This window comes from Mya arenaria, chromosome 6, assembly GCF_026914265.1.
Source record: "Mya arenaria isolate MELC-2E11 chromosome 6, ASM2691426v1".
In the NCBI taxonomy this organism is placed as follows: domain Eukaryota; kingdom Metazoa; phylum Mollusca; class Bivalvia; order Myida; family Myidae; genus Mya; species Mya arenaria.
The window spans coordinates 73,075,691-73,090,769 of NC_069127.1; the positions used below are offsets into that span (position 1 = coordinate 73,075,691).

Below are 15,079 nucleotides of genomic sequence, written 5' to 3' on the forward strand. Positions count from 1 at the left end.
GTTAGCACACTAGCATTTTACTCGATTCATATACATATTTGGTGATCGCACTTCACTATAGGCCAATGATAATCGTGGAGTTTTCAAAATTTCCGAAGCTTAATTCTATGAAGATCAGTCATGGCGAATAACAAGTTTTGTAGAGCAGGTTTTTGTCTCTCAACAATCGGAAATCGGTGGCTGTACCCTCTACACTTTCGCTTAACAGCTTAGAGCGCCGTTGTCTGAATGCATTTGAGGCTTACGTCATGTACTCGAACTTAAAATAGATTTGTTACCAGGGTAAGCGAATCGTATTTAAAATCAAAATAAACCTGAGCTATTACATGTTTATTAAAGGTTAATTTCCCCGTTTTTGCCTTTTTCAATTGCTTAAACATACACTGGAACACACACGCACGCACGCACGCACGCTAACACGCACACTCGCACACACATACATATACAGGGGTATTTATTTACTCATGTTGTATGTTTATATAAAACAAGTACAAATTTAGCAACTGCATTCTTAATGGTTGCACAGTCGTCAAGTTTTGGGTCAAGGGTAGCAAATTATAAACAGTTGTAGTATATATTGTTTTTCACCCGTGGTAATTCATTTCACGGAAAAGCTACTAAAATAACTCAGTTTTTGGAAGAGTTTGCTATAAACCTTTGTTTGACATTCCGCTAGTGTATTGTATCGATATAAAATAGAAACAATTTAGTGTATCTATATTTAAACATAGTTTATAAAAAAAAGTATCATAATATTATGAAGAAGGATTTTTGCCTAATTAACGAATATAAATACAGGTACGCTAAAGGTAAGACATAATTTATTTAACAAATATGCCTTATTATATCGAATTAAATACTATTAGTTTAAAAAAAAACACGGAGCATTTAATCAAAATAAAAGGACACCAAGAGGTTGCATACAGGTGAGCTGTTATTTGTATTTGTACTGTTTTTAATTTAAGTGTAATGTACTTTGATTACATATTTACTTTGCTGTTATATTTTGTATCATTATGTCATTTTTCTGAATAATGAAGCCTCCATTAAGTGATCGTTCAATACAAAAGTGTTTTTCAAAGTCTTTGACGGTAAATAAGTCATTAACTAAATGGTTTTTTATCATTTGGAATATCGACATGAATACAAAAGTTGTTTATTGAAACCAAAAATGGAAATTTTGATATCTATTTTTACCTATTTTGGAACAGTTTGGAAATTCCCTAAAATATTAATCGTATGTTTGATCTACACGTCTCTACACGTAGTCATATAGTATTATAGTAGAATGTAATGTTTTTTTGAACTAATAGCAAAGGCTGCCAACAATTTCGATATGTTCACCGTAATATGGGAATGTTTATTAATCATTCCACGACTGCATCGTTTGGAGATCATGCTTTAAGTTTTCTCAACATTAATTTGAAGTTTCAACTTATGGCAAAACACAATAAGCAAGACACAAACAGTTGCTGTAGTCATATCAGTTAAGGGTCTTTTACCAGTTTTTAATATCTCGAAATATTTACTTTTTTCAAAGGTATTCTTTCATTTCTTACAGTTGCTTTATTGATATGGCCCCTGGGCTCATGACTGGTTTATTATTGTTCATATAATGAAATATGTGATGTATGTTCTGTTGAAGATTTTATACATATTTATTTTAGCTCTACTTTGTGGAAAGCGAAGAACTTATTTGCAACACTGTATGGCTCGTTTCCTGGGTCAAACTCACCAATACTGAGTTTATATGTGCGGCCACAAGAACGTTCCTCGAACGGAGATCGAAGCCGTGACCTCTTGGTCGGGAGAGGCGGACACTCTACCTCTGATTCATCCCGACCGATATTTTCTGAAGCTAAAGGTATATTTCATAGTATTAATTTGCGGCTTAATGCTATCGTAAAGTTGCATGTATATTTACTACATCAAACGAATACCACTGTAAACCATTTTGAAGATAACTACAGCTAGTGGTCAACAATTCGAACAGGTAGTCTTACCACAGACCGCCATCATGCAACCTTGTGTAACGTGCGACGTCAAAGACGCAACAGATCCCATCAGCGAAAAGCATGATCGACCCTGAAGGGTTCCGCTGGTCTTTATATACAGTAAATTCTCAATCCACACAAAGCCCGGGCTTTGCTAATCTGCATATTACCAACCAAGTAAACATACGTACTATGAACGTACTTCCGTCTATAACGGAATATTATACTATGAACGCACATACGCCGCCTACAGCGGACTGTTTCATGACTTCCCCTCCGAGAAGACTCGTCCCGAGTCTTTGCCTGGGAAACTCGTGGGTAAGGTAACTCTGATTCGGCAGTTGTCAACATCCCACCGCTGCAACCATTTGTAATGTGCGACGTCAAAGACGCAACAGATCCCATCAGAGAAAAGTATGCTCGAACCTGAAGGGGTCCGCTGGTCTTTATTTACAGTAAATTCTTGACCCACACAGAACACGGGCTTTGCTAATCTGCATATTACTTACCAAGTTAACATACGTACTATGAACGTACTTCCATCTGTAACGAAACATTTTACAATGAACGCACATCCGCCGCCTACAGCGGACCGTTTCACCTGTTTTTTGAAATTTATTTTGGCAAGGTTTTGAACAATTGTTATCAGGTTATCGATGTCCCAGTATCATAAGACATAGTCAACCATGCCTGCATAAATCAGATACACAGGCTTTATTAAGGCTACTACACATAAGTTCCCATAAAAGCGAAATTAACGACATTAACAAATAAGTTCAGGTCAGTCATATAAGATTTGGAAGCATATGTGAGTCCCATATATAGATAAGACCACATTTTATAAGAATATGTTTGACAAATTAAATCCAAAGTAAAGTATTGCTACATAAATTTACATCTGATATATAATTCCTCAACATAATTGTGTCCATAATTGTTGCTAATTGTGGGTACAATTCTATTTATTAACATTTTTGTCCGTGGGACTATTTAGGTTTAAATATACAATTAACCTGCCCGTTTGTAGAGTCCCGCCCGTTTCAGTCTTACATTTGATCAAATGTCGTTTTCATTATTTGCTTGTAGAAACTCTGCATGGCACATTTGCTTGTTATCCCCGTGAAATATAATATATAAATATCGCATGGCTTCCAGTATGACAGAACATAATTATCGGTTAACAGTATTTAACCGAATGTTGACAATATGTATTGTTACACTGGTAGACATGCGATATTTATTTTAATATAACGAACACAATTACATATAGTCCTCTCACTATTACAATAACTACAACAAGTTTTATCAATTGATTGTGTAATTATTTCTTTAACAATTGATGGAAGTCTAAAATGTAAGAAAGACAGAATTGATACACAACAAGTTGCAAACACCGAAGGTGACAGATTTACAACACATTTTAATAAACGCTTTCCACCTCAGACTAGCTAAACCAAAAGTGTATCTTTTAGACTCTTGTGCTATGTGACAGTTTAATGTCAACTGATAAAAATGTGTGGCAGTATAGAAATTCCACATGACTTCTAGTATGACAATGTTTATTACCAACATGAGGAAAATGCTGTTAACCGAGGCAAAGGAAATAAATACTTAATATTGACCCAGACGTTAGTTCACATTCTTACAGCGGCAAAACGTACTTGTCTTGGTTTAATAATTGTTGAGTAAGACCTTCTTAACAGACAGCTGTTGGCATCCGCTTGTACAGCTCTTACTTACTGTGTGTATTATTTTAAGTTTTTTTTAAGTTATTAAGGCATTGGAGCATAAACTGTAGAAATATAATTCTTACAGCATATATGATTTATTATTTACAAACATAGAACAAAGTAGTGAAACGTAAAACAGATGTATAATTAAGGTATTAGGAAGAAAAATCATTACCTACTTACCCAGACTTAAAACTGTAGATAGGGAAACGCCAAACACAATATTTATTAAATTCTGGCCTTATGACATTTATACTTACATTGTCATTTTACAGCAATGAAAACTGTATAATTGATTAACATCCATCAATGACCTATTTTTGGTTTCAAGCTTGAGGAAAGACCGTAAACAAGAAAGAGAAGTGGCCATGGCCTCCATACAAGGTAGTCAAGGCGTATGCCTCAAATTTGTCCACTTATAATATATTAGATCGCAGTGTGATATACAAATAAAGTAGTTGTCTTCAAGTTGATACTTGCTCCGATGAGGCTAATAATGTTTATACTTCTTGGTGAATGTTAAGCAGGTTACCTACCATCCAAGTAATTTATATTTTACTGCCGCTTCAAGGCAGTGCAAGGCATTTATTTTTTAAGATATTTTGATGATATGTTACCTGTGATTGACATCTTGTGGCTCTGTTTGTCTCTCGTCAACACTGTTCCTTCTAACAACATCCCAGTTAATTATTTGACTGTTGAGCTTGTAATTGTTTTTATTTTCCCATTGCTATGATGAAACAACAAATATTTGAATAACGGCACAATTCAAAAACTACTAAAGGAACTAATCTGTCATTCTTTCTTTATTGAATATTATAATAAGCACCCATGTACAATAAGTACATAATAAGTACCGTGACTTGCTTGGAGTTCGAATATGAAATCTCTTAAATATTTTCAATGGACAAAATTTGGACTGTTATCTGTTAGAATGACAATGAAACCAATCAAAAATTATTTGGTTTGCACAGAGCATCATTGAATTAAGTTACATGCCTTGCAATGTGCAGCGTCACATACACATATGCGACAGCTACTTTAGTGCATTTCAAAGACAAAAAAAGTGTTGTACTCTCTGGTTTGTAGAATTTTGTAAAATATTGATTAATTTCATATTTTCTAGGGCGATGCTCATCAACCGGCAAGCCTGTTGTTGAAGAATCTAACTGTAAGTATAAGTTTGGGTCTGAATAATTTGAAAATTTAACGCAAATACCAGAATGAATTAACAATAAAATCTTACCATCATGCAACACCTCGAAACCTTCCGGACGTAGCATGAACTGTTGTTGTAAAATGGGAACACGAACTCCTCCGAAAAAGAAGGCATACTTTTGCCAGTCTAACAGTCCGTGCAATTTAGAGTGTGTACCGTGGGCACAAATCGAGCGGACAAACAGAGCGCGACTTTTTACAGCTTCCACACGGCACTCACAAAACTGTTGTTAATATCAAGCCATGTGCTTTTAAAATGAAGATAAGGGGTCTAATAGACAGTGTTCCTGTCCACTTCATAACATATCAAACGTATGCTTTTGAAATATCTAGATAAATGTCCAAGACATCGTGCGGAATTGTACGGATTATGTCCTTTCCACGCCTCAAATGTAATCTCCCATGAATACATATAGTTCGAAGAAGTTTGATGTGGCATGGATAAAATGCAGTTTTTCACATAAAGACATTAAAGCTATAGTGAACAAATTGCATTAGTCATATTTTGAAGTCAAAGTTCATATAGCGTGCTCGTGTTGCTCTATAACCGAAACTGACTGGATAGATTTGAACAAACTTAAATTTTGCTCACTCTCTCTGTATATGCAACACGCTTGTTGAAGTCACGCCATGCCGTGGTATGACAGATAGTAATATCCATGACAGTAAATGGTTATTGCACGTTATATATTTTCTTTACCACTGAATGCATTTTAAACCCTGGATTTTTTTCCCAAATATTTGATTTTTTTTCCCTTTCTGTAAGTAGTAACGATTTTAGAGCATACATCCTTGACATCATAACTCTAACCATGTGTTTGATTTACACCAGATCCGGTGCAGGAGAAATGCGACAATAATTGTGAAAACGATGGGAACATCATAGGTAAACATTTTCCATGTTTACACCTGTTCTGCAGACGGTGTCGTGCTGATCCACTGCTGACAAGTCGTTGTAAAGTTTGTAACGACGAAGTGAAAGATTATCATGCACTAGATCTTACACCACCAATGCTCTTGAACGGCATAGAAAGTGTCAAAAAATGTCCGTTTTGTAGAGAAAACGATTTTAGAGTCTGTAACTGGCCTTGTGGTCACTGTTTATGTGGCAGATGTGCCAATAATAATTTTGTGTGTAAAATTTGTGAAAAAACTGTTAGATTTCAATATATGGTTGATGCAAACAGTTTTCATGGAAATGGCGAACAATTTGGAGATAAGTTTAATCTTGAACGTAATTCGGATATGTTTGACCGCCAAACAGGGCGTATGAAATGCTCACAATGTCAAAAGTTTGCAGTTCGAATAGTGTATAGAAATTGTGGTCACTGCGTATGTACAGGCTGCTCAGTTGATAAAAATGGTCGTTTTTGTGGAATTTGCAAAAGCCCCGTAGTGCAGTTGTGGCCCAAAGAAATATGTTTGAATCCAATGTCTTATAATTAGAAGCAACAACCCAAGGCTGGTACATTTATTCATAAAACATCTCGTCATTTTTTAATATAAAACGATTTCCTAAAACTTTCATAGTCAGTAATAGCCATTGTAAAAAAACAACAACAAACAAACATGTATAACATAAGAATATCTATAGAACATATCATTAATAAAAAACACAATATTTTATTTATTACTAAGTTTTTGTATCACATAACCAATGTGAAACTTAACTTGGGAATATAGTATGGAAATGACTACGTATGTTTTATAAATATCGGCCCAGTTAAACAAGTGTAGCAGTATTAAATATCTTGTGATATTCATTTGCAGAAATAGTAACTGCAGATGTAGACTCTGCCTCTTATCTCAAAGATAAATTTACCTGTACTTGTACTATCAGATGTTGAATTCAACGTCAGCGTACAGTGTCCCTTAGTTTGATAACAATAAGCAGAGTTAGTTGACACAAAACAAGTAAGTCAGTTACAAATGATAATAGCACAGACCATTATTAAATATGTACTTTCAACGTAATTTAATTTTAAGGAAATATATGGAAATATACCCTATGATTGAGAACATTTTGAACTACAATCATTCTCTTTGAGTGGCTGTTAACCCTTGGCCATTTGATGACAGCTATGGGTATAGGTCAATGGATCAAATTATTACTTCACGGTCGTCCGAGGTATATATTTGTCCATGATATCACCTTAAAAAGAACTGATGTAGGTATATGCCAATTGTTCTTCCATGTTTCTTATTTATGATTTTTGTTTATGTGTTATATGTCTTTGGCGTTTACCCAGTGCCATTAAATCGGGTTTATCTTTTGCTACTGATCTTGTTTATGTAGTTTTGCACTAAACTATGAATCTTCAGTCACCTAGTGGTAGACCTTGACCGGTTGATTGCACCCATTGCTGTTGGGTCAGTTTTTTAAAAGTCAGCAAGTGTTATCTGCAACGTTTTGTCTGCACATTAAATTGCGCTTTGATTTAGTTAGAACCATGCAACAGTTTTTGTTGTCCTTGAGCTGTTCATGACCCCTATGATTATGGTGATTGTATGTCAAAGGTCAATGTCATATTTAAGACTGTTAAGATTTCTTTTGCCGCATAATTACACACTCGAAAACAGTTAGACCTAGGACTATGTAACATCGGTGATAGCTTGTTTTGACTTATAAATAACTCTATTGTATTCGGCATCAGTAAAAAAGGTCAATGTTACATATAATGTCTTTTACGTCTACTTTAACCAATTAATGCAGCCTTGCAACTGTGTATTACAAAACGTTACGTTCAACAAAAACAAATTGTTTTAATATTGTTTGATATTGAAAATATATATGTCAAACCAATGAAATCGGTTATTAAGATTCAATACGTACAACGCTTAATCTTTAACAGCATAATAGACATGAGGTGAAAATTTCGTTCGCTGGATCAAAATCACTGCATGTCATGAGAACCGTTCATAAATGAAATGTGCAACAAAATAAAAATCATAGGAAAATTAAGATAAAACTGTACACATAAACACTTCTTAGTGTCACATAGGCCACTGTAAATTATGAAGTTGGCCTTATCAGATAACAACAACAATGTTTTATGTCACACACTTAATTGAATGTACTGCTGTAAGCAAGAATGTTTATGAGTCATTTAATTAACCCATTCATTCCCAGTGATAAGAGTATTGGGTCGCACAATTTTGCCAGCTTTAGTTACATAACTTTGTTGATCATTTAACTGTTTTTGGAGGACGCTGTTTCTGCAGCTTTGTCATAACTAGGCTGCTGGGAAACATTAAATTGATGTGATGTCTGGGCTTAGATATGATTTCTGGAGTCTGCAATGACATTTGGGCTAAATTCCTTTATATGTGGGAATTTCTCATTTGTATGATTTAGTAATTGCCTATTTCGACGGTAAATGCCACCAACCCTAGTTTCAACAATGTATGACTTGTCATTGTGTTTTGAAATAACTTGCGCAGGATTCCAGAGTTTTGTTGTTTAAAGTCTTCCATTCTCCTTAAAGGTTTTAAGTGTTTAGATGACCTATCACAAAATGTTGTGTTTTTTTATTTGACTTTGAGCTGCTTATTTTGTTTGGGACAAATTTGGTACTGTCGGTCTGTGGCTGCAACTGTTTGCTTGTAACTGATAGTATGGATTTGTTTCTCTTGACCATTAACAATTGTACTGGTGAATATCTTAAGTCTTGAAAAGGTGTGTTTCAATATTCAAGAATTGCTATGTAAGGGTCAGTCCTAAGGTCTTGGCCTTTTGAAATAGTGTTTTGACTGTCTTGACCATAACCTCTGCTAGACCATTGGATTGGGGTCTAAACGGCGAAGAAGTCACGTGTTCGAGAGTGCAGTCCCTTGCAAAATCTTTAAATACGTCTGATGCGTATTACATGGCATTGTCTGAGTAGAAAATGTTAGGAACTCCAAATCTAGCAAAATGTTCTTTCAACTTTGCTATTATCGTCAAACCGCGTGTTTCCGGTAATTTGTTTTCTTCAAAATGTCTACTGTAGGCGTCTACAGTCAACATTCAACAAGTACTCGTGTCCGTCAAAATAATATAAGTCGCTGTAAGCATATTGCCATGGCCATGTTGGCGTTTTATGGGGCACTGAAGGTTCTTTGACATTTATGCTCTGTGTTTCAGACAAACAGGACAGTTCAGTAAATAGCCAGTCATTTCTTTTACCATTCCAGGCCAGAGGAATGCATCTCTTGCACTACTGACTGTTTTATCTACACCCATGTGGCCTACATGGACTTTTTCCATAAGTTCCGTGCGTGAATGCTTTGGAATTAATATTTTCTGCTCTCTAAATATCAAACCATCCCCAGTTAAAAGTTCATCCCAATGATTGAACAATTCAATTAAGGAGCTGGTACAACCCTGCCTGGCTTCGGGCCAACCCGTTTCTATAGTCTGTTTTATGGTTTTCATGTGAAATACAGTTTATCTTCAGTATATTCACATTTAACTGACCGTTCCAAGGCGTCACCTAACAATCCCTGATAAACACACCTAGTTAATTTATATAGTATATATGTACTGTGTTGTTTGTGGAGTTCTGTGCCGTTGTAAATGTTGTGAATATGCAAATCTAACCCTTCCATTGCGGCTAGCTGATTGTTCATTGGCTGAAAGGCTGAAAGGAACTCATCTAAAGGTACTTGCTTTCCATGGACATATTTGACCTCAACGTCATATTTTTGAACCATGAGCAACATTTTCTGTAAACCTGTAATCGAGGGGGTGCTGCAGACATTTTTTCATGATTGTTGCAATGGATCATAAACTATGATCTTTTGTCCATAAACATACCGATGGAACTCTAGGCAACCAAATACTACTTCGAGTATCTCTCGCTCAATATTTGCATATGCACTTTGAGTCTAAGTCAAAAGCAATAGGAATGCCATCTTACAAAATGGCTGTATCAACACCATATTTGCTGGCTTCACATTCCAAGATAACTTGTTTCTTATTGTCAAAGTATGCAAGTACAGGGTTTTTTGTCATCTAGACTTTCATTTTGTTGAAAGTGTCAATTCGTGGCTAGTCAAATAAGAACTCTGTGTGTTTTTAGCAACATGTGCAAAAGACTTTTATCCTCGGCTAAATTTGGTGAGAACATCTGTTAGTAGTTCACCATCCTAAGAACAGTTTCTAGCTCTGCGCTATTTTGAGGTATTTGCAGTGACGAAATTGCTTTGACCAATTCACTTTCAATTCAATTTATAACCTTCTTGATTTTTTTCACGATTGAACCGTACGCCTATTTGACGTGCTCTATCAAGAACAGCAAATAAGTTTCTGTTGTGTTCAAGCTTTGCTCTCCCAAGACAAGAATATCGTCAACGACACATGCCTTCGAAAGTGTTATCCATTGTCCGTTGCCTCACATCTAAGCTCAGGCCAAACGGCATTCTTTCGTACTTATACCGTCCACACGGAGTACTGAATGTCGTAAGATATGACGACTGCTCATCTAAATTTATAGACCTGTATGCATGTGTAACATCGAGAACACTAAAATGGTGTGCACCGTTAAACCTACTGGTGACGTCATCAAGTGAACGCATAGGGCAATGGGGCCGTTTGTTAACTTGTCAGGTTTTAGCTTCTCAACTAAGGAATTCACCCAATCAGTCGGTGTGTTTTTAACCTTAGTCACAATGCCCTCCCTTTTCGTACGGTCCAGTTTGTCCTGCAGTCTAGTCTTTATAGCTTCTTGGACACGTCTAGGAGATTAACCCTAGGTTCTGCATCAGGTTTCAGATACAGTTTGCATTAACCTGGCTTGGTGCCTATACCTTTGGAAAGGTCACCATAGTCATTTAAGACTGTTCGCTTGTCAAGGTCATCCTCCTCAATGTCAGTATGACAAGTTTTGTGCATGAATTTACACCTAACAATTGGGACGCCGGGCTGTCTACAACATGCAACTCGGGGTGAATTACGTTTGACTTGTAGCGGCATGCTTATTTGAGTTAACCCACTACTGATGATTTATTGCCAGTGTAGCTTGTGAGAGTTTACCCAGGTGCTTGCAATTTATGTGAAATACAATGTTTCCTGAACATGTAAGTGAAAGAACCTTTACTGTAGAACCTGTATCGATTTTAAATTGGATGTTCAAATTTGAACGACCAATTTCAATATTAACAAAGGCATGATCTTGCAAAGTGGTACTTTGTTGCTGTTCCTTGTCTTGTTCGATTCATTATATGTTCTCTTTGTTACAAGATTAATGTTCTTGCTTTGGGGCTCCATCGTCCGCATCTGCTGTTTGTTGTATTCAGACTGATGCAATTTGAATAGTCTTGTCAAGGGTAAGTTGTTTTCCTTCATTGATCAATTTCTGCCGATTTCTCCAACTTATATAAGTAGATAACTGATTCTTCAGGTTTCCCTTATAAGGGTCTAGTAAATTTAAATGTACATGTTTTGCGAATTGCTCCCATTCGTCATCTGGGTTTCTTTCATCCCATCGCATGATCGGAGGTGCGATTCCCGCCAATTCCATACTCATACAGATGAATAATTCCAGACAAGGTCACATTTGTCATAAAGTTTTCTTTTAACACCATGAAATGATGACTGTGAGGTCGTAGTCAAGTGACTATTAGATAAAAACGTGTGAGGTTATTTCATATAGAAATACTAGCTATGTTATACAACTTTTTCAAAATTGAACTGCATGCTCAGACCATGCGGGCCGATATATACACCCTGTATCACGTCTTATTTGGTGTGCAAACACGAATCCGTCGATACCGCGCGTCCAAAAAGGCGTCATTTCGTAGTATTCCATTTTTTTATATACTTTTTTATTTATTCCTTTATATGTTCCCATTTCAGTATGATTATTATTTATCGCTATCTGTCAAACTTATTTATAAAGAATAACTGGAAAGTATAACTATGCTACGTACTTTTCTGTATTAAAGTCAAGGGGGGCTACTCCAGCAAACAGGTTAGCAGTTACAGACTTCACTTTATTGAGCAAAATAACAAAAACATTGTTTTATATCTCAGCAAATAATTGAATTGCTAATAAAAACCAATAATTAAATGTCAAAGCACAGAAATAAAATCCCGTAACAATCATACATCCGAGGTTGTATTTGATGGAAAATGCCGAATCCATAAACGGTACTATTTATTACACGTATAAACAAACCGTCTTTTCTAGTTTATACGTTACGCGACAATTTTAAAAACATGGTCGAAAGTGAATGTTCTAAGGAATTTTCAATATCTTTGCAAAAATGAGGGAAGTCCGTTAGTCAATCGCTATCACTATCGATGATGCGAATTTGCCTTTTTTGTTTTGTTGACCTGTTCATGTTGATAGAAATGTTAAATTTCATCATCTTCGAATTGGTAAGCAATTAACTAGATTATAGATTGATCAAAAGTGTTTTCAGCTAAGAAAATGTTCCTCTCGCTCATTCTCATGTCTCTTTCAAGTTCATATTCCTGGATATTTACCTGCAGTCTGTGGTGGGAGTAAAAAAAGGTCATGTTATGTATTTAAAATAAGACAGTTTTTTCCCAGTTATTTTCGAAACGCTATATATATATATATATATATATATATATATATATATATTAAGTAACGCGAAAGTAGTTCCTTGACCTCACCCGAAAAAGCATGATAAGAAAAAGACTGTAAGTGATACGGATTTTTCGATGCGGATAGCTGTAATTTTGCTGATGAATATGGAAAAGAAAAGTAATTGTACATAATACACGTTAATATAACTTTCTTTAAACTTGTTATAAACTAAATAAAATAATAAAAGATGGTCACACAGTTAATCAGAACATAATATGTAAAATTTAAATGAAATTGGAAGGTTCGCTTCGCTCTCCCGCTCTTCTAATCTTCTTTATTCCTGTATTATATATCATTTTTTTTTTAACTTTACCTGAAGTTTGAATCATCTGTCGCAATCTGCAACTAGGAAAAATATGTTGTTTAATTTAATGTATATTTTTTTTCACTCATGCGTGTTCAGTTAAGGAATAAATTGCGTTATTGATGTCATTATCGGGGTATAAACGCTGATGGGCTGGTAAAAGTGTGAAGTCTTAAAGTTCATTATTTCTTTCCAGAATAGTTAACAAAATATGTAATTTCATTTAAGAAAACCTTACAGTAATTATTATCCACCATGCTGTAAATCAAACGACCCGACCGGTTTATACATTTTACCGCTTCGATAAAAAATACCCAAAATACAGATATTTTTAATGTAAAACTGAATCGCCAAAAAACAATACATTTTACAAATAATAAACTAACACTTTTCAACATGTTGATTCCAAAATTTCGTGGACTGCTAAACAAATGCAAACAATAGTATGTTAGTCATATTATACGCGATGTTTCGCGTTCCGAAACTATCTCACGGTGTTGCGTTCATCGGAAAATACTCGCAATTGCGAAAAAGCTGTTCATTGAACGAATGAATGTTAAGGTGTAAACATTTACTTTACTTTATGTACTTGTTTGATACCGTATTTGGGCTAACTTCTTTGTAATTTCAAGGATTGAAGATTATTTATATTATATAATTATATATTCTGCATATGTAATATATTATTTTATGAGATTGAACTATAATATCATTCTGAATTTTATTTCATTTTTATAATTTACCTGATTGTAGATATACTGTTCCAACTCAGACTGAAAAACATGTGCACTTTGGGAGTCTGTTTGTTCCGTTTATGTAAATGTATGCATGTTAGAATTATAACCATTCTGTCTATTTAATCATGTGCACGTAGGAAATCTGTTCTGTTTATGTAAACATGAATGTTAGGAGTATAATCATCCTGTTTATTTTAACATGTATACGTTGGGAGTCTAATTGTTCTGTTTATTTAAACATATGCATCTTGGGAATATAACCGTTCTGTTTATTTTAACATGAGCACGTAGGGAGTCTTATTGTTTTGTTTATGTAAACAAATGGATCTTGGGAGTATAACCTTTCTGTTTATTTTAACATGAGCACGTTGGGAGTCTCATTGTTCTGTTAATGTAAACATATGCATGGTAGGAGTATAACCATCCTGTGTATTTTACCATGTACACGTTGGAAGTCTAATTGTTCTGTTTATGTAAACGTATGCATCTTGGGAGTATAACCATTCTGTTTTTTTAATCATGTACACGTAGGGAATCTATTTGTTCTGTTTATGTAAACTTATGCATGTTAGGAGTATAACCATTCTATTTAATTAAACATGTGCACGTAGGGAATCTTTTTGTCCTGCCAATGTAAACATACGTGTTGGGAGTACAGCCATTTTGTTTATTAAACATGTGCACGTTTGGAGTCTATTTGTTCTGTTTATGTAAACATATGCATGGTAAGAGTATAACCATCCTGTGTTTTTTAACATGTACACGTTGGGAGTCTAATTGTTCTGTTTATGTAAACATATGCATCTTGGAAGTATAACCTTTCTGTTTATTTTAACATGAGCACGTAGGGAGTGTATTTGTTCTGTTTATGTAAACATATGCATGTTAGGGCTATAACCATTCTGTTTATTTAATCATGTACACGTAGGGAATATATATGTTCTGTTTTTGTAAACATATGCATGTTAGGAGTATAACCATCCTGTTTATCTTTAACATGTACACGTTGGGAGTCTAATTGTTCTGTTTATGTAAACATATGTATCTTGGGAGTATAACCATTCTGTTTATTTTAACATGAGCATGTAGGGAGTGTATTTTTTCTGTTTATGTTAACATATGCATGTTAGGAGTATAACCATTCTGTTCATTTAATCATGTGCACGTTGGGAGTATAACCATTCTGTTTATTAAAGCATATGCATATTTAAAGATATGTATGTCGTGAGTCTATTAGTTCTGCTTATTCAAAAATAAGCATGTTGGGATTGCGTTCTGTTTCATTTAAACATATGCTTGAAACTAATAAAATTTAATTTAATTTACCTTTTTGTTGTTTAATACGAGTGCGCTTTGCACGAGGAATAAAAGTAAAAGTACACCAAACTGTTACATATCTGATACACAAATGGCATCAAGACAAGATCTCTCTAGATCTGACTTACTTCTTCAATATATATCTGCGAAAATTCTTCAGGACATCACATACGATTGTAATAAC

The 15,079-nt window shown here is 34.9% G+C and overlaps 1 protein-coding gene across 2 annotated transcripts; it reads left to right on the top strand.

The window, feature by feature from the left end:
• Positions 1–613: 613 nt before the first annotated feature.
• Positions 614–14,897, top strand: LOC128236627 (uncharacterized). Of its 2 annotated transcripts, XR_008261397.1 has the most exons (5): positions 614–809; positions 1,668–1,864; positions 4,056–4,108; positions 4,851–4,895; positions 5,775–14,897. XR_008261397.1 is itself a non-coding variant. In XM_052951603.1 (4 exons), exons 1-4 carry the CDS (start codon positions 835–837, stop codon positions 6,386–6,388), a joined length of 948 nt encoding a protein of 315 aa, XP_052807563.1. In that variant the 5' UTR covers positions 816–834; the 3' UTR covers positions 6,389–14,897. The 2 variants fall into 2 exon arrangements, 1 of the variants encoding a protein (XP_052807563.1); XM_052951603.1 differs by lacking the exons at positions 614–809; positions 4,056–4,108 and adding an exon at positions 816–926.
• The last annotated feature ends 182 nt before the right edge of the window (positions 14,898–15,079 follow it).